Raw genomic sequence first — 17,620 nt, forward strand, 5'->3', positions numbered from 1 at the left:
GACTTCAGTCTGATGCCATTTACATATTATTTTCATTATACTGTGTAACCAAACTCTTATGATTCATATTTCCATTCATCTTTAGCAAAACTACACTTTCCATGCTATTGTATCGGAGGGACAAAAGACTCCATAGCTCATGTCTAGCTGCCTCTGCCTCGCTCCCTTTGTTAATCAGTTAATTAAAGAAACATCAAGGGAAACACAGGAGAGGAGAGAGCGAGGGGGGTAAGGGTGAGAAATTAATGCCTAATAGGAAAAGACACGAGGAAATTTAAAGAAGAGCAGGTAAAAGAAGCAAAATTAATTAAAAAAGAAAAAAGAAAAAAAAAAAGGGATCAAAAAACAGAGGAGCACAGAACACCACAGTCCTAAACGAGTGAGATAGAAAGCGCAGAGCTGGGCTGTTCTTGCTGGCGGCTGGGCTTCCTGTTGCGACAGGGCAATTCGGATTGGCTCAAACAGAAGGGGTGAGGAAGAGGAGGAAGAGGAGGAGGAGGAGGAGGTAGAGGAGGAGGAGGAGAGAGGAAAGCCAGCATTACTGTCCTACAGAGGAAAGAAAAAAACAGAGATGAAGTGGAGGAGCGGGAAGGGGGAGATGAGTGAGATGAAGGAGAGACGGAGAGACAGCAGACATTAATATAGTTTTAATATTAATGCTGGACTCTTACATGCAGGTGCATTAATAATGCATTTCTGGAAATGTAAATGTTATTGCTTGTCATATCAGCTGGAGCATGATGATAATTTCTTACATTTTATTTCTGTAACGAAGCGTGTACAAGAGTGTTTGTAAGTCAGAACATGTTCATTAGATTTCAAATTTCATTGCGTTTTGTGTCTGTGGCTTTAACAAATTCACACTAATTAAACGTCCATCGTGTTCACTCTTATTAACAGTGATCCGCTGCTGGGAGGGGAACATGCAAGCTATGAATACTAATTCAAACACAAACCTGCTTCAAAAGGGGCTTTTTTTTTTTTTTTTTTTTTTTTATTTTCCGACCAGCTATGCGTAAATGAACAGTGTATAGTGGAATCACACCCGTCCAGTGCAGTGATCATTGTAATGTAAATACAGTAGCATGTATAGTGGACCAATGCATTGTGTTTCCCCGTGAAAATGAAGCTTTAATTTCCAGAAATGAGACTGATTAGGAAAAAATGTGCCAGTTTAATTTGAAACACATCAATGGTTGTTCTGTTTTGTTGATCCCGTGATTAGTTGGTGAGGTTTGTTTAAACAAATAGTTTGCCATTTAGGGGAATACATCTGTTCACTTTCTTGCTGAGAGTTAGATGAGAAGATTGATACCACTAAAATATTGGTATGTTAAATATGCAGCTACAGCTGGGGGGTGGTTATATGGCAGTTAACTTGCTAGCCTTGTTACATTTTGTTGTTCTTTTCTCAGATGTTTATTTTACTTTTTACCTTCAGGCTAATGCTTTGCCTCTGCTTCCACTCTTTATGCTAAGCTAAGCTAACCAGCTGCTCGCTGTAGCTTTAAGACAGAGCCCTGAGAGTGGTATCAATCTTCTTATCTAAATCTTGGCAATTCCCAAAATGTCAAACTGTTCCTTTAAATGATTTTAAACTCTTGGTGCAGTCAGTTTAGGAAACTTAAAAGGCCTGATCCATTTTGTTTGCTTAAATTGGAAATTTAACATTTTTTTTAACTTTATTCTTGTTAATTGAGACGCCGCCCATTTCAATATGTATCACACTAATATGTAGAGGATTAAGCCTTTTAAGTGCAATGGGTTTATGTTCACCAGTGATCCCTCAGTGGCACAACTATTTTAAGCTTACCGTCAGTCTCTCCATGCTCTGACATGGACGACTCTACTGTACCTGGAGTGAGCCAAGTCAACCAATGAGATTTTTCAGCAGTAAGAGAGAAGTTTGTTTCTACAGCTGATAAACATGTTTGATCAGTTTCCATTTGGTCTTATTCTCTCCACCAACAGCACTCCCACAATAATTCTAACTGAATGTGTGAATTATTGATTTTCTCTCAAATGGTATGACAGAAAAGCAGTGTCCCTCTGAGAGAAGGTTGAGGCAGAGAACAAAACCCGAGGTTTACTCACATTGCTGGCTGGGGTCGGATTCTGTTGTCATCTTGACATAATTGGTGGGCAGCAGGCCTGTGACCCCATTGGTTTCTCCCTTCCACCAATCAGGGTTTGTCTTGTCCAGGATGTTGATCAGCTGACCCTTGGAGAAGCTCAGTTCATCCCGATTGGCAGCAGCGTAGTCATACATTGCGATAACTTGGCACACTGAGGGATCAAGGGCCAAAAAGGTGTGTTATTGAAGGGCCTGAAATTTTATTTTTTGACTTATTTATTTTTGACTTTTTTTTTTTTTTTTTTTTTTACTATGAGTGATGAAGTTTTTGGTTATTTCACATGAGAAATGTAAATCTGGGTCTGCACCAAACTGCACAAACTCATAGATGTCAACACCATAAATGTGTCTGATTTTTTACATCAAGATCCAGATATTTCTTCCTGACCAAAAAAAAGTTGCAATATCTCGCAATGGTAAGGAACGTGATAAAAACTTCCTGGATCCACCCAAAATTTAACAGGTTCCACCCTGGACCAGACCCCATCCCTTTACCAAGTTTGGTGAAAATTGGTTTGTTATTTTCTGAATAATCCTGCTGGCAAACAAACAGACATGTGTGAAAATATACCTTCCTTGGTGGAGGTAATAAATAATAAAAAGCTTTTTCTTTTTTTTTTAAACCTTTTTTTAGACCTTAGAGTTACACTGGTTTGTGTTTATCCATGAATATTTTATTTTATTAGGAGACACTTAAGATGTTTTTAAGGGACTTTAAGAAGTGAGTATTGATCAATAGAAAATATCAGTGTAGTCAGAACTGAATCTTCAACAAATTCATCAATTAATTGAAAATTCCAAGAGTTTTTATGTGTGTATATATATATATATATATATATAGTAATTGGATATTAGTAAAGCCACCAACAATGCTGTTCAACTGTTAAATTCACAAAATGCCAACAACCACACTCGAATTTTGTTAGGAAGTTGGCCTACTTATATTTGTTCACTCAACCCACAAGTTAATTATTTACAGATACACGGAATTACACTGATTTAATAGCATTTGCACCTCACTTCTTTCATGCATGAATTCATATTTCATGACATTACGTAATTTAAAAATCAAGGACATGGAATCACAACCACAGGTATTGGTAATGTTGTCAGGTCAATTTTAGCCTAGAATGATGAATGTGACTGAATTTTCCCTCTGTAATGTATCACAGTAAACCAGCGAATAAAGAATATGGAAACAAACTGGACGGATGGGGCTTGCTCATCACAAACAGGACATCGCGTACAGAGAGTGTCAGCCATCACCTGGCAGAGGAGAGGGAGAGGACTTGCTGCTGGAGGGACCCAGAAGTTTGACTTGAGAGGAATGAAACCAGCCTCTCTGCCGCTTCTTACCCCGAGCCTGAAGGGAGAAGAGCCTGTGAGAGTAAATCAATCACCTGCCAGTTCACGTCTGAATTCTAAGATCGAGAGATGAATTGATGAATTGATTTTGTTGGGCGCCGTGCTGAACCTCCAAAAATCAGCAGTGCAGTGTACTATTTATATTGCACCATGATGGATCTTTAGAGGAATTTTATGTCACAGCCTTCATAGATCCACCTAAAGTTTAGCCTCGAGTCTGTGGAATGATGAAAGGATTGCTGTTCATCATCTCATCCCACTTGAAAAACCCTCATAAAAATTTAACTTAGCATAGTCATTACTGAGGGCAATGTACAATTTGACAAAACTGTGGTGTCACTGAACAAAGCTGTTTATATTCTGACTGTCTTGTCTGAACTGTTCACCCCTTGCTGCTAACTTGGCTCAACTCTCTCATTACTGCACATTCAGGAAGAGCTGTTACCAGAGCCTCAGCTGCATCCTCAGCACAAAACACGCTGTAAGAATTGACCTCTCCCTGCTGCGAACACATGACCTATGGACAACCCTGTTATTACTCCTGTAACCTCCTGTTCACCTCTCACCAGGTCCTCATTGATCTGACAAGTCAGCAGATACAAACACATCGACAGTATCAGCTGTGATTAACTTCTTCACTGACATGCTTTTACTTTCTACTGACTTCTAGCTCATACATATGATATAATTGACCTAAACAGGTGAACTACCAACTATGGCTTCAAACAGAAATAATACTTTATTAATTAAATTAAAGAAATCATTTGGTCTGTAAAGATATTAAATGTCAGATGGATTTTCTGCCAAACGTCTAATTGATTAATCAGCTCGTAGTTTCAGGTCTAATGGCAAAAAAAAATTTTCATGACAATTTCTTGGTAAAGAATCACATAATTTTTTTCACATAATTCATCATTTGTATTTCTGTCTGAAAATGGGTGTGGATTTAAGAGAAGTACTGTATGATGATTAACCATACAGTTTCGCAAGACGCAGTTGACCTTAGTCTTAGAGCGAAGGCAAAAACTTTGTTACTGAAATGTTAAAGCTTTAGCAGCCAACATTATTCTTTTATTCTTGCTTCTTATGAAAATGCTGTAATTACTCTAGAGCCCCCAGGGTTTCAGTGACTTACCTGCAGTTCCCCAAGCCACCAGCCAGTGGAGTTCTTGGCCAGGACCACAATCAGTTGCCCTGGAGACAGATGCAGCTGATGCGTCGTCGGGGTGACAGTGGTGGTGACTGCCTGGGCGATCTCTGGTAACCAAACAGAGAGCCAACGATGGATTTAGATCATGTGGATGTGGGGAGAATCACAGCTGATCAGCAGATTCAGACGTTGTGCATGTGTATGAGGCGCATGTGCTTATTCTCACCAGGTTTCTTGGCTGGAGCTCCAGGTCTCGATACCTAAATTAGCGAAGTGGTGGTAAAGCCCATTTTTAACATCTGATTAACTGTTTTGTAGAACAGAACATCAAATAACAGCAAACGCTCATCACAGTTTTCCAAAATGTTCATTTTGTTTTACTAACAAAAAAATCCAGAACATTATCATGCAGTCAATTAGCTGACCAATCTTTGCAGCTTTGTCTAATATAAAATAATTAAACAAAGAAATACTTAATAATTAATGAGTCTCTTATTATAACAAATATTATTGAATGTCAGAAATATACTTTTTTTTAACTTATTAACACCACTTGACTCACCTCTGGCTCAACAGGTCGGACATAGTTGGAGGGGAACACCCCTGTCTGGTCCCCGATACATCCTCGCCACCACTCTCCCTCTCTCTCTGTCACCATGACAACATCCCCCTCAACAAACGTCAGGTCCCCCACCTCTGGGCTTTCATACGTGTACAAGGCCACATACTCTGGTTAGGATTAAATATAAGGAACATAAGTCAGACGTATGAGTTAGTGTGTGAGTGAAGTTGTCACTGAGGCAGCTGTAAAATAACTTTTCACAGAGTTCATTATGATCAAACACACAGTAGAGACTAAACTAAACTTACCCTCTAGCTGAGCAGAGTCAGTTGTATCAAATGCATCCACACTACAATGGGAACAATACACAGTCAGTGAAGTATTACATTCAAATACAATTTTACATCAAGGAGATGTGTGTGTCTGTTCTCAGGTGTGTATTCGTACTCGGCATTGCCACCTGTCTCCAAAGTGACATAGCTTTTTGGGAACCACCCCTGCGTCCCGTTGAGCTGTCCCAACCACCACTCGTCCCTCTGCTGCAGCACGTTGATGATGTCACCCTGTGAGAAGCTCAGCAGCACAGTGATGACATCACCGGAGGAGAGGTTGAGGTGAGTTTCTGAGGTGGCTGACCACGAGGAGACGGCACGAGCCAACAGAGACGCCGAGGACTGAGGAGTGAGATTAGAGGAGCAGCAAGAGCAGCATCAGCTACAACTGAACAATTCACTGAATAAATTCTATATAGATGAACTTAGAATATCGCAGGGGCAACATGGCTGTAACTTCACCTGACTCTTTTAGACCATGAGATGTAACCTACCAATGCCAGACCTACTAACACTGATGTTATCTACTGGGAGACAGAGATCTGTAAATGTCTGTGTGACCGCAGAGAGAGAGAGAGAGAAACTCCCAGTGGACAGGGACTATAAATACACAGCCATGCTGCTGTTGAAGTGTTTGTGTTCGTGTCTGCAGCAGTGTGTGTACCCCAGCCAGACCTAGTTCTTGGCCGCCAAAGTTTATAGCCCAGATATACTATGAAGGCAGACATGTCTACACTTACAGGAAACCCAGCTAGGGTCAGGAATCAGTGTCAAAAAATAGCAGAGTACAAGCCAACTGCCGACTTTTAAACCAGTAGGCAGACTCCAGGTATTCCTTAAAACTCATGGCATTTTTCACGGTCATTTTCTGACAGCCGATGTGAAATGATAAACGGGATGTATGTAAATCAAATCAAAAATCTAATGACATCTTAACCAGGCTAGCCGCGTGATCTTTCGGTTGACCACCTCAGTTCAGACTGAAAGATCTCAACTACTACCGGGATATCTTTTTTACTTTTTTAACCTCAAAACCTTTTACTATATCCAATACTTTGTTTAGTGTTTAGTGCTAATTTTAGCTTTCTAACACACTAAACTAAGATGGTAAACTTCATTATACCTGCAACACATTAACATATTGTATTGTTAGCAAGTCTACTGTGACTTTAGACTCCCTTGTTGCCCATTAATGTGATGTCTGAGTATATATAGAAACCCTAAAAACAAATGACTCCCATGTTGCTCCTGAATAAAACTTCATTTCTTCCTCCAGAAAATGAATCTAATCTCTAAACTGACACAGCAAGGAGACAAGATTTTTTGATTTTGCTGCTGAGGTAGGTCCCTGAGAAGTTTATCTGTCCATTAAAAACATTTTTTTTTAAAGAGAACTTCACTGACTTATCCTGATTTACCTGTGAAGCGTCTGATTGGGCAGGAGCAGTGCCATCGACTGTTGCCTCCCCATCTGGAAGTCTGAGAAACAGGAGGTACAAACCGTCAGGGAAGGAGAAATCAGAAGAGTAAAAAATAACCCAACAGTAGTGTGGCATAAATTACAATGCCCAAGGTGACTGTTACAGACTAGCAGTCAGCGAAAAAGCTCAGAACTGTTCTATCTTTAGTGCTGGGAAACTGAAACATCAGACGGAAAAGGGCTTTGAGAACGTCCCATCCTGGTGCGTTACCCTATGATAAGTGGCGGTGGTGGACAGGCCGTTTTCCCAGGTGAAGTAGGGGCTGTCTCAGTGGTGGACGGCGCGGGACATTTCTCTGCGTAACTCTGGGGGAACCAGCCCCTGTTTCCACGGTAACTCCCACACAACCAGCCAGGCTCACCGACAGTCTGCTCATCCACCTGCATCACGGACAACACTGTTTAATCACACTCAATCACGTGCAACAAGGTGATGATGATAAACGTGGTGTTTCCCCACTAGAGTCGTCTTTGGGACCAATCAGAAACACTGTTTTTACTATTACACAGCAATAACAGATAAGCATTTAGTGCTTTTAGACAGCCGTAACACAACCAACTGGCTGTTATCGCTGACATTTTGCACTTTACACACCATCTGCTTGCTGCACTGTCGTTTTTACCGGGGCAGATTTGACAACTTTTTGTTTTCACCTGACCTTGTTTGCTTCTGTCTTGTAGCTGAGTTGTGGACCTCTGCCAGCCCATGCCTGCCCATTGCCTGACTGAGCTGGGTTGGCAGTCAAGGGCAGTCAACTCATTAGTACACCCCTTGAGGAAACACCATGATAATTTAGTGATAGTCTGGGTTATCTTCTATCACATGATATGACAAATTCTAAGTTTATTGTGCTATTCCTATCAAAAAGCAGATGGTCTTTTACATACTGTGTAAATGTTGAGTAAAATATCCATTATTGAGTGATTAACTTCATTTTTCTTCTACTTACACATAACTATCAAATATAAAATTGTCTTGCTGTGGAAAAACTACGTGGACATGCTACAAAGAAATAACAATAAACTCTTGTATATGGGTCATTTTCCACTGGGTTCCACTTCTTCTGAATGAACATTCACAAGAACAAGAATTCTGAGGAAAACAAAATGCTGAATTATTTATGTGACAGAAGCACTGCTAAAACAGCCCACCTCCGTATCTAAGGGTAAATGTGTGAATCTGTGAGTCAGACATCTGCAGTGTGTGTTTATAGGAACCAGTGTGTGTCTCGTACCTCTATGAGACAGTCTGCGTCTATACTCAGCTCATCTGCGTTGCGGGCAACAAACGAGTACAGGGCCTTATACATGGTCAGCTTGAATGATCGCTCAGCCACCAACACCGGCTGCTGTCCTCCTCGTTCCTGCTCCTCTTTCCTCTTCCTCTCCTCCTCCTCTTTCTGTTTCCTCCTCTCTTCTTCCTCCTCCTTTTTCCTCTTCTCCTCTTCCTCCTCTCTTCTTCTTCTCTCCTCTTCCTGTGCTTTCTCCTGGGCTGCTCGGAGGCAGTTCTGTGCCTCCCTCTCCTCCTCCTCCCTCTGTCTGGCCCTCTGCTCCTCCAGGAGCCTCCTCTGCCGGGCCTCCTCTTCCTCCTTCTCCCTCTTCTCCTGTTCCCTCCGCTCTTGCTCTCTCCTCTCTTGCTCCAGCTTTGCCTGTCTGTGGGAAGTAAATTTCCAAAGCACAAAGCAACAACACAGAGAACGTGTTTTATTTGAAACGATGTTCAACGCAAAAATCTGCAGAAACAAAAGCAGATTCAAGTCATGGATCGTGCAGAATAATCTGCTGCATGCACCAAACACAGACAAATATAAGTCACATGTTTTCTCATGCTCACCTGGCTGCCTCCTCTTCCTCCCTCCTCCTCCGTTCTCTTTCCTCCTCCCTGCGTCTCTGCAGCTCCCTCAGTTTCTCCTCTTTGACTCGGTACAGGTCGTCCAGGACAGCCTGCTGCCGCACCTGCTTCTCTCTCAGCTCCTGATGCAGTCACCACATATAAGACACAAGCATCAACCAGCAGAACAACTGTCATAATCAATCACAGTAACTCTATACTGGCTTTAATTCTGCTCCTACCACAAAGCAGCTATCTGAAGTTGATGTACAGTAGCGTGTATAAAGTTTGTACTCAATCCATAGAAGGTAGTAGATGATATATCATATGTGGTGGTTTAAAAAGTATTTGTTGCAATAGTACAAATACAATCATTCCAAACAAAACTGGAGCCCACAAACTTGCAGCAATTCACAGAGACATGCAGATATGTGTACATACACTGATCAGCCACAACATTAAAACAGGTAACTGCGGAAAAATAAGTTTTAAATCACATCAGGCCACGGATATAAACCAATCAGCTAAAACCAGTTACCTGTTTTAATGTTGTGGCTGATCAGTGTTACAAATACTGAGATCATTTTCTTCTCTTTCTAACAGTGTGTGTGTGTGTGTGTTTTACCCTCAGGGTGCACCCTGTTTACACAGAAAACACAAGCTAGAACAAATCCCACAGAGAGAAACAACAACAACAAAAAAAGGAAGATGTGATACCAAAGCGGAGCTCAGTTTAATAACGAGTCCAAAGACGAAAAAGCAAAGATGAGCGAACAGATTGAATCATTACAGGATGAAAATGAATCAAAGATTGTGGCGCAAGGGAAAACAAGAGGTGAGATGAAAAAAAAAAAAAAAGTACATAAGGTGATGAAAAGGATTACACAGTGGGAGGTGAAGAGAGGGAGACAAAGAGGAAGAAGGATAACCTTGATGAGAAGGAAGAGCTGGCTGAGGCAGGCCAGAAGAGACAGAAGGCCCCGCAGGACACAGTCATCCATATCCCCAAGCTATGAAAGAAGCACACAGTGTGATGACGGAGGGAGGGAAAGGGGGATGGACAGAGGAAGAGGCATCACAGGAAAAAGAAATGAATGCACAAGCAGAGAAGAAGAGATTGGAAAGGAATAAGAAAAAAAACATCCAGTTAAGGGGGAAGCAGAGGAAAAGGAGAGGGAGGAGAGAAAGACAAGGGTTAAAAGCTTTAAAAAGCAGTTAAGAAACAAAAACAATAGAACAGAGCAAAATAGAAAGAGCACTGCTGCAATTATTAGCATCAGGTTGATGACGGCTAGCGAGGGGACATGACATCATTCAGGTATTGAATTATCAGGCTTTCTGCCAGCAAATGTGTGCAGCTGAGTCTCCAGTGTGCGTCTGTGTGTGTCTGTGTGTGCGTATGTGTGCAGTAATGGTAAGGTATCAGGGTTTTCTTTGCCTGAGGGGTGAAACTCTAGAGTTACTTTTACCAGTTGAACAAGATTTCACAGCAGCACTTTAAAACTCCCTGTTTTTATTCAGTTCCACTCAAGCCTCCACTGAAGCAGAGAGAGTAAAAAAAAAACTCTCCACAAATCAGCTTCTGAAAAATATTAGTGTCAAGGCTTTAGCATACCAACGCTCACACCATCACAGTGCAACTTGTGAGTAAGCTTTAGCTCTTCACCTACAAATTCTGCATACGTAACATTTTTGCTGACCATTTTTTGAATGCAAGCTGAAACATTTTTGATGCTTGTGAAATGCTTTTATTTTCCTGTGATGGATTCACAAGCCAAGCAAGTTTCGAGAATCAGTTTCTGATGGAAGTGAATGTAAAGCAGGTTATTGTACATTCAAATCACAAAAACACAGTAGCATGATCAGTAAAACAGTTACTGTAGTTGTAGCTGTAGTATAAGTGAACATGCAAATCCTCTGGTATGCTCCTTTAAATAGTGTGTTAGGGACAATTTTTATGGTGGTGCTTTTGCATATCACAATTAACTTCCACTCAGGCCCTTCGCTGTATTCAAAATCATGATTTTCTGCCTTCCAACAAGTGACCAACATATCAAACCTAAACTTCTGTAAAGCTACAAATCGTTCCGTAAAGATTCACGGGGGACATCACAGACACTAATTCCAAGTCACTCTACAATCTGTGGTCTGTGTAGTGGCCTGACCTGGCTTGTCCTGGTTGAATTTGGGTTATGTTAAATTCAAATGGTCTAAACTCCTTTGAGATGGGCTAAAAATGTCATCACCATCTCCATATCCTGAACTGGACTGTGCTGATCACTGACCTTAAGCTCCTTGTTGTACTGCTCCATCTGGGCCAGTTTGTCTGTCGTTTCCCTCTCCAGAATGTCAAGCTGGTCCTTCAGCCTCCGGCAGTTCGTGCCTTTCTCTGTCACACTCGAGGTCAGCGAGGTCAAAGTCACCGCTACAAGCCAAAGGTCAAAGGTCAGAGATAAGTGAGAGAATTCAGTGACCGACATTGTGATTTGTGTGCTCTGCAAGCAGGCATTTGTTACCCACAAGAGAGTTTGTTGAGGCTGATGTTTCGCAGCTTCTCAGTCAGCCTCTGTTGTTCTGGGACCAGCTGTGAGAGCTTCCCCTGCCAGTCCTGTAGCCAGCACGGAGGTACACAAATACAAACAGAAATTCAAAATACATTCACGGAAATAGTATGAATGCAAATAGTTTGACAGGGCAGAGGTGAAACAGGAACATTTCCTTCAACCTCAAACTGAAGCTGCAGCGTGTTGATCTCTGTGATGCGCGTGTCCCTCTTCTGATTGATGAGGTCCACCTCTGCCTTCAGAATCCGCCTCTTGCTCTGAGCATCGCGGAGACGGTCTGAGATCTGCTTGTGCTTGTTGCCCTGGAGACCAGATGATACCACTGTGAACCCATACCTTTTTTAACACTGGACGTTTGTAGGTGTGCGTATATGTCAGCGTTAATGTAGTCTCACCACAGCCTCCAGCTCCAGCTCTAGACTTTTCTTTTTGGCCCTGAGTCGAGAGATTTCCTCCTGCTCCCCTTCTCTCCTCCTTCCCAGCTCCTCCTTCTTCCCTCGCTCCCACTCCTCCCTCCGCTGGCGCTCCATCTCCTGCTTTGCCGCCTTCAAGTATAAAGAAACATGGTCACCAGATATGACAATCTAGATTTTTAACATCTCTCAAATGAGGTTACCCTTCCCACTCACCTCCTTCCTCTCCAGCTCCCTCAGCCTCTCCTCCTCCCTCTGTCTCTCCATCTCTCTCTGCCTCTCTAACCGCCTCTCCTCCTCCAGCCTCCTCCGATTTTCCTGCTCCCTGGCCTCCCTCTCCCTCCGTTCGTGAGCCTCCCTCTCCTCCTTCTCTCTCCTCTCCCTCTCTTTCCTCTGCTCCTCCTCCAGAGCCAGTCGTCGTTTCTCTAGTTCAGCGCTGCCTCTCGCAAAATTTTCCTTCAGCTTGTCCTCAAAGGACACTAAGAAGAGGAGGAAGAGAGGGGTATGACACAGGGGAAGATGAGCGAGTCATAAACATAACAAAACATACAGTGTGCAGAGTATTGCCATACCACTGCTCTTGGTCTTTTGTGCAGGCTCTGTCTCTGTTGTGTCTATTAAGCAGGGAGTTACGTAGGGCACCGTTCCATTCACAAGCTCACTGGACTTGATTCCTCCTCTGAAACAAGAAAAAGAAATGTATGTGGTTGTATTTCATTAATGAATCAAGTAAATATGTCAGTCTGTGTGTGTGCTACCTGAGGGAAGGAGGTACCAGGTCCTGAGGCAGCGTCAGTGGCAGAGGTCGGCCAGTTTTAGCCATGTCCACTAGGTGCATGGCCAGAATGAACTCATCAGCTCGTAGCTGACCGTCCTTATCCACATCTGCCAGGGTCCTATGTACACATAACATAGTGAGTCGCATAGTGAAGTAATAAAGCTGAAATCTGTACTGCGTTTTTGGTAAGAATCTTATAATTTTATAGCAGTATCATTGGGGTTTTAGTTGCTTGGGAGCAGCCGATCAAGCTGCAAACATTGACAAATGATCACCTTATTACACTGTTATGGGGAACAAGTTGGCAAACTGTTGCTTATTTACACTTCCAGCAGACACAGAGCAACATTAGCATTCAACTGGAGTTATGGAGTTACTGGAGTAATTCTCTTTTTAGCTCTGTTTTGGTCTTCACCAACTTGTGAATGAGGTACCTCTCCTCAGCTGCTAAATACTCTTAATATTCACGAGCTAATTGCTAACTTTGTCTGTCTGTTGTTCAGTGCAGAGCAGGCAGTTTACAGTGAGTTTATTTTCAGCTGTAAGCAGCTACCTGCTGTGGCTGACATCAAAGCTGATGCGCATGGAGAGACTGAAAAATTATGGGATGTTAAACCCTAATAATGATGAGCTGAAAGACACTAATACACTCTGTAAATAGCTGAGGGGAAATGCATAAACTGGTAATGATCATCTATGGGTTTGTCACTATAAGTGACCACTTTCACATTACACAGTCAATTGATCTATGGCTAATATCAAATATTTGATAATTTTCATATTAGTCACATGTTGTTAGATCTTACAACTGGAACATTTATGATGATAATACATCCTGTCTCTTCACTGCTATTCAGTCTTATTGCCTTGGTGTTCGAGTTTGCTACCTTTGCAGCTGCCAATTCCAATAAAAATCTGTTTAAACTAGAGCCCCTGCAGAAGGAGTGTCAATAATGTAAACTGTTTTTTAATCATGAAATCTGCTTTTCCATGTCACATTTCTCTCTTTTGGTGCAATTTCATAATTCAAGCAAATAAGACTGTGTTAAATAAGTTTGCCAGGTGGAGCCATAAATCATGGAAATAATTTCCACATAAGGTGAAAAAGCAAAAATATTGTCTTGACAATATGCAAGGCAAGGCAAGTTTATTTATATAGCACCACTCAGACACAAAGCAATTCAAAGTACTTTACAGAGGCATGTTAATACATTAAAAACAATAAAACAACAAATTTGAATATATAAAATGAAGATATATGAATAAGTCATTTTAGAAGAAGTGCTGCAGCGATAAAAGGCATTAAAAACAGTGAATGATGTGATTTATTGGAAAGCTGCAGCAAACAGTAATGTTTTAAGTCCTGATTTGAATGAGCTGACAGTGTCAGCAGATCTCAGGTGTTAGGGAAGCTTGTTCCACAGATGGGGAGCACAGAAGCTAAAAACTGCTTCACCTTGCTTGGTTCTGATTCTGGGAACACTGAGTAAGCCTGTCCCAGATGATCTGAGGGGTCTGGATGTTTCATATCGTACAATCAGAGATGCATTTGGGCCCAAGACCATTTATTTAGTGCTTTACAGACAAGGAGTAAGATTTTAAACAGCATCCTTTGACACACAGGAACCTATGCATGTATGTGCTGCCTGTCTACTGATCACTAGATGCTGTCATGAACCTACAAAGTTACACACAAGCTGAGGAGTGTTTACAAGTTGGGCCTTACATACACGGATGAATACAGACACACACAGACACACGCGCGCGCACACACACAGACACAGACACAGACACAGACACAGACACAGACACACACACACACACACACACCTTATACTCACCAGATAGTAGCTAGCTGAGTCTGAGTGAGGTTTGATGCAATCAGCGCATTTCTAACCTGAGGTCCTGAAAGGTAAAAACAGCATCAGAAACAACAGCAGAGTGATTTCTCACGCCCTCTGATGTGGATGTGTTTGTGTGTGTCTGCCTGCCAAGTTCTGTCGAGTAGGGTTAAGAGCAATCACAAGAGTACATGAGCGCATGTGTGCAAAGTGAAAGTGACCCAGTGAGCTCTCCGTCAAACTTCGACAAGATCACTTATGAGCAGCCAGGCGTCCCTGAGAAGCTTGTGTTTACTTAGGTTGGAGTGTGTGTGTGTGTGTGTGTGTGTGTGTGTGTGTGTGTGTGTGTGTGTGTGTGTTGCACCTGACAAGTAGCCACTCATGAGCTTGTCTAGCGTGTTGAACTGCTGACGGTACTTCAGTCTGGAGGCCTGGGGAACGGCCCAGTCACTTGCACCCGTCTTTGGAGAGTTACTGGCCAACGATGTGGTGGAGGAAGAATTTGAGCTATGAATAAAGAAAAGAGAGACATGTCAATATGCCAGGATATCACCTAAAGGGAAATTACACAATAATATTATGTGGTCAGTGTTGCCTTTCTCGCTTGTATTCCAGCCTAGACTTAAAACCACTAATTGCTCAGAGACTCCCCGGTGTTTTTTCTCAGCTCTTAATTAGCTGTAGAGGAAGGTAGTGCAAACGACCACGTAGACAATGACTCTCTGAAACAAGACAGCACTGTAGTCTCAGGCTGTGCTAATCAACCATTCTGTTTTTATTATAAACAATGCCTCTGCAAGAATAGCAAAAGGACAGGGTAGGTCGATGATGTTAATTTAAGAAAAATGTACTTTTCCTCAGTAATTACAGCTGGTTGGAAACTTGCACTCACGCCCCTCTGAAATAAGAGAAGAGGTTTCAGGGAGACAATGGGTGATGGAGTGCAGGATTCTCTCTCTGCCTAAGGGCTTTTTTGTGTGTGGGTATATATCTATGGGTGTGTATTGTGGTGCCTCACAAAAACAGGCAAGAACAATGTGACTAGCATGATATTAGTGGGTGATCTGGGTGGCCGCTGCAACAACCAGTATTTACTTCCTGGTACCCTTATTGATGCTTGTCTCACCACCTACACCTGAGGTCAGGACTTTTTGTATGAATCACTGGGCCATTCAGAACAATGAAATAAGATGCTACTCCTATCCTTTTCCCAAACCACACAAAACAGGAAGGATCAAGGATATTAGATACTACTGTTGAATCTGCCTGTCAGTGCACAAAATCTCTTCTTTGTTTCCCCCTTATTACGTCCCACCAGTGTAACTATTTCAGATAGAGATCAAGTGCTTCATCCAAAAAGAGAATTGAAAGTCTGACTGGTACAGATGTAAAGCCACAAAACCTTCCGGTGACTATCTTACATTTCCCCTTTAAGATATAAGATTCAATGGGTGATAACATATGTTACATTATTAGCATTTAATGTAGTAAATGCCACTGGTGTCAGGTTATTAGATATGTGCATATCTCATTAAGTCCGCTTTATCCACCCTTTGTTTTCCAGACCTCAACTAAAACACACATTTTTCTTACATTTTAAAAAGACTCAGAGTATACAGTATACAGTAGTTTTGCAGGTGTTTGGTTACAAACCAAAGCATTGGACAAAATTAAACTTTTACCAGTTAGCAATAGATGAAATGTTAAGGGATCGCCAAATTATTATCATCTAGTAAGTCAGAAGTCCAGCCAACATTGTCAAGATATTTCACTTGAAACACACAATGAGAGCCTAACTGTGGCACCAGCTGTAAAGTCAGGAGCCACCAAAGTCATTAGGATTCATCCTCTGGGGGACATGAATATATGTTCACAATCCAATCATAACTGGATGAAGTGGTAGACCCACTGATTAAAATGGCTAATAAAAATAGATAGAAACTTCACAGTAATAGTGACCTCTTCCCATAGGAATGCCCTTTGAGTCCTTTTCCCCTCTAATGTTTGCGACTCTAAACAAGCCCACTTCCTACTGTTGCCAACTAGAACATCAGATTTCAAAATGCCCTTCCTGTTCTCCCTGTTATCTAAGTGTTTCATCTGTCGCATTCTCATCCTGAACCCTTCCCTGCAAAAACTCTCAGAAAAAGCTTTTTTGTGAGCCCCGAACTAATGGGCTGGCCTGGCTGCGTGTGACTTGTGTTTTTAACCAGCCTTTCCCTAAAAATCACTGCATAATAAATAGCAGATCTTAAAAAAAAAAAACTAAAACTTACTAGGAAATGACATACTTGATTCTAAATTTATTTTTCAACCAGACTCTGATGTGCTGACAGAGGATGTCGATTTACAAATGGTTATTGATTAATCCTGAAACGTGAACCCTAATTTATTCATTATCTTCACAAGCCATAAAGGGAGCTTACACACTTAATTTGTGTCGTGTGCATATATTTACAATCTGTATCTCACCTGCTGGATGCAAGGTCCAGGAGAGAGTTGGCTTTTGACATGCCAGTGGTTGGAGAGAACACCATAGGTGAAGAGAAGCCAGAGAGAGGGAGCCCTGAGAAAACAGTTGGAGGGAGTCATTTAGTAGTTAAATTTCATTCTGACAGATTCAAGGTAATGTGACAAAGTGCGTAAATGCTTTTGTGCATGTATGGAAACACATGGAGAGTGTGCATGTTTCACTTACGCAATCAATCTCTGACATACTGTGGACATGCAGAGTGCAGTTGCCCTTGAATGAGTGTATATCTAATCTTATCTCCTCATACTTTACAGTCACAGCACACAGAGCTCCAGCAGCAAGGTTATTGACATCTGGCTAAAAACAAAGCAATTGTGGTTGTCTGCAACATTACGCCAAAGAGGATTAGTCCCAAGAGCTGTAGCACTGATATATTTTCATGAGCATAGAGCTGGAGATAACAATAGAGGGAACAGCAAACAAAAGAAACAAAAAAATTACACTCACTCTCATTAGGTCATGCTCATTTCACAGCAAAAAATTGTACTTGAACAGAGAGAGATTATTAAGAGAGCAGCAGAGGGAGAGATGGAGGAGTTGAGAGATGAAAAGAACAGAGTGAGATAAAAGAGAAATCCCCCCCCAAAAATTGAATGATGTATGTATATATTACATATGTGCACCCACACCTGGCTTC

The 17,620-nt window shown here is 41.8% G+C and overlaps 1 protein-coding gene across 2 annotated transcripts in view; it reads right to left on the reverse strand.

The window, feature by feature from the left end:
- itsn2a (intersectin 2a) overlaps positions 1–17,620 on the reverse strand; it is a 39,738-nt gene that overhangs the window by 5,582 nt on the left and 16,536 nt on the right. Inside the window, exons 7-28 of one of the 2 annotated variants that reach the window (XM_071479011.1) lie at positions 16,923–17,016; positions 14,815–14,957; positions 14,451–14,514; positions 12,590–12,727; positions 12,404–12,510; positions 12,048–12,310; positions 11,814–11,963; positions 11,580–11,720; positions 11,375–11,462; positions 11,140–11,279; positions 8,858–8,997; positions 8,259–8,676; positions 7,235–7,404; positions 6,962–7,022; positions 5,659–5,885; positions 5,520–5,560; positions 5,212–5,378; positions 4,876–4,909; positions 4,635–4,756; positions 3,401–3,497; positions 2,095–2,286; positions 1,814–1,855 (exon numbers count right to left, since the gene is read on the reverse strand). In XM_071479011.1, coding sequence (XP_071335112.1) covers positions 1,814–1,855; positions 2,095–2,286; positions 3,401–3,497; positions 4,635–4,756; positions 4,876–4,909; positions 5,212–5,378; positions 5,520–5,560; positions 5,659–5,885; positions 6,962–7,022; positions 7,235–7,404; positions 8,259–8,676; positions 8,858–8,997; positions 11,140–11,279; positions 11,375–11,462; positions 11,580–11,720; positions 11,814–11,963; positions 12,048–12,310; positions 12,404–12,510; positions 12,590–12,727; positions 14,451–14,514; positions 14,815–14,957; positions 16,923–17,016 — 3,039 coding nt within the window. The remainder of the gene's footprint in view (positions 1–1,813; positions 1,856–2,094; positions 2,287–3,400; positions 3,498–4,634; positions 4,757–4,875; positions 4,910–5,211; positions 5,379–5,519; positions 5,561–5,658; positions 5,886–6,961; positions 7,023–7,234; positions 7,405–8,258; positions 8,677–8,857; positions 8,998–11,139; positions 11,280–11,374; positions 11,463–11,579; positions 11,721–11,813; positions 11,964–12,047; positions 12,311–12,403; positions 12,511–12,589; positions 12,728–14,450; positions 14,515–14,814; positions 14,958–16,922; positions 17,017–17,620) is intronic. The other variant, XM_071479012.1, reaches the window with a different exon arrangement.

Source organism: Trachinotus anak, unplaced genomic scaffold, assembly GCF_046630095.1.
Source record: "Trachinotus anak isolate AG129_WGS33_773 ecotype Australia unplaced genomic scaffold, CSIRO_AGI_Tana_v1 ptg000005l, whole genome shotgun sequence".
Classification (NCBI taxonomy): Eukaryota; Metazoa; Chordata; class Actinopteri; order Carangiformes; family Carangidae; genus Trachinotus; species Trachinotus anak.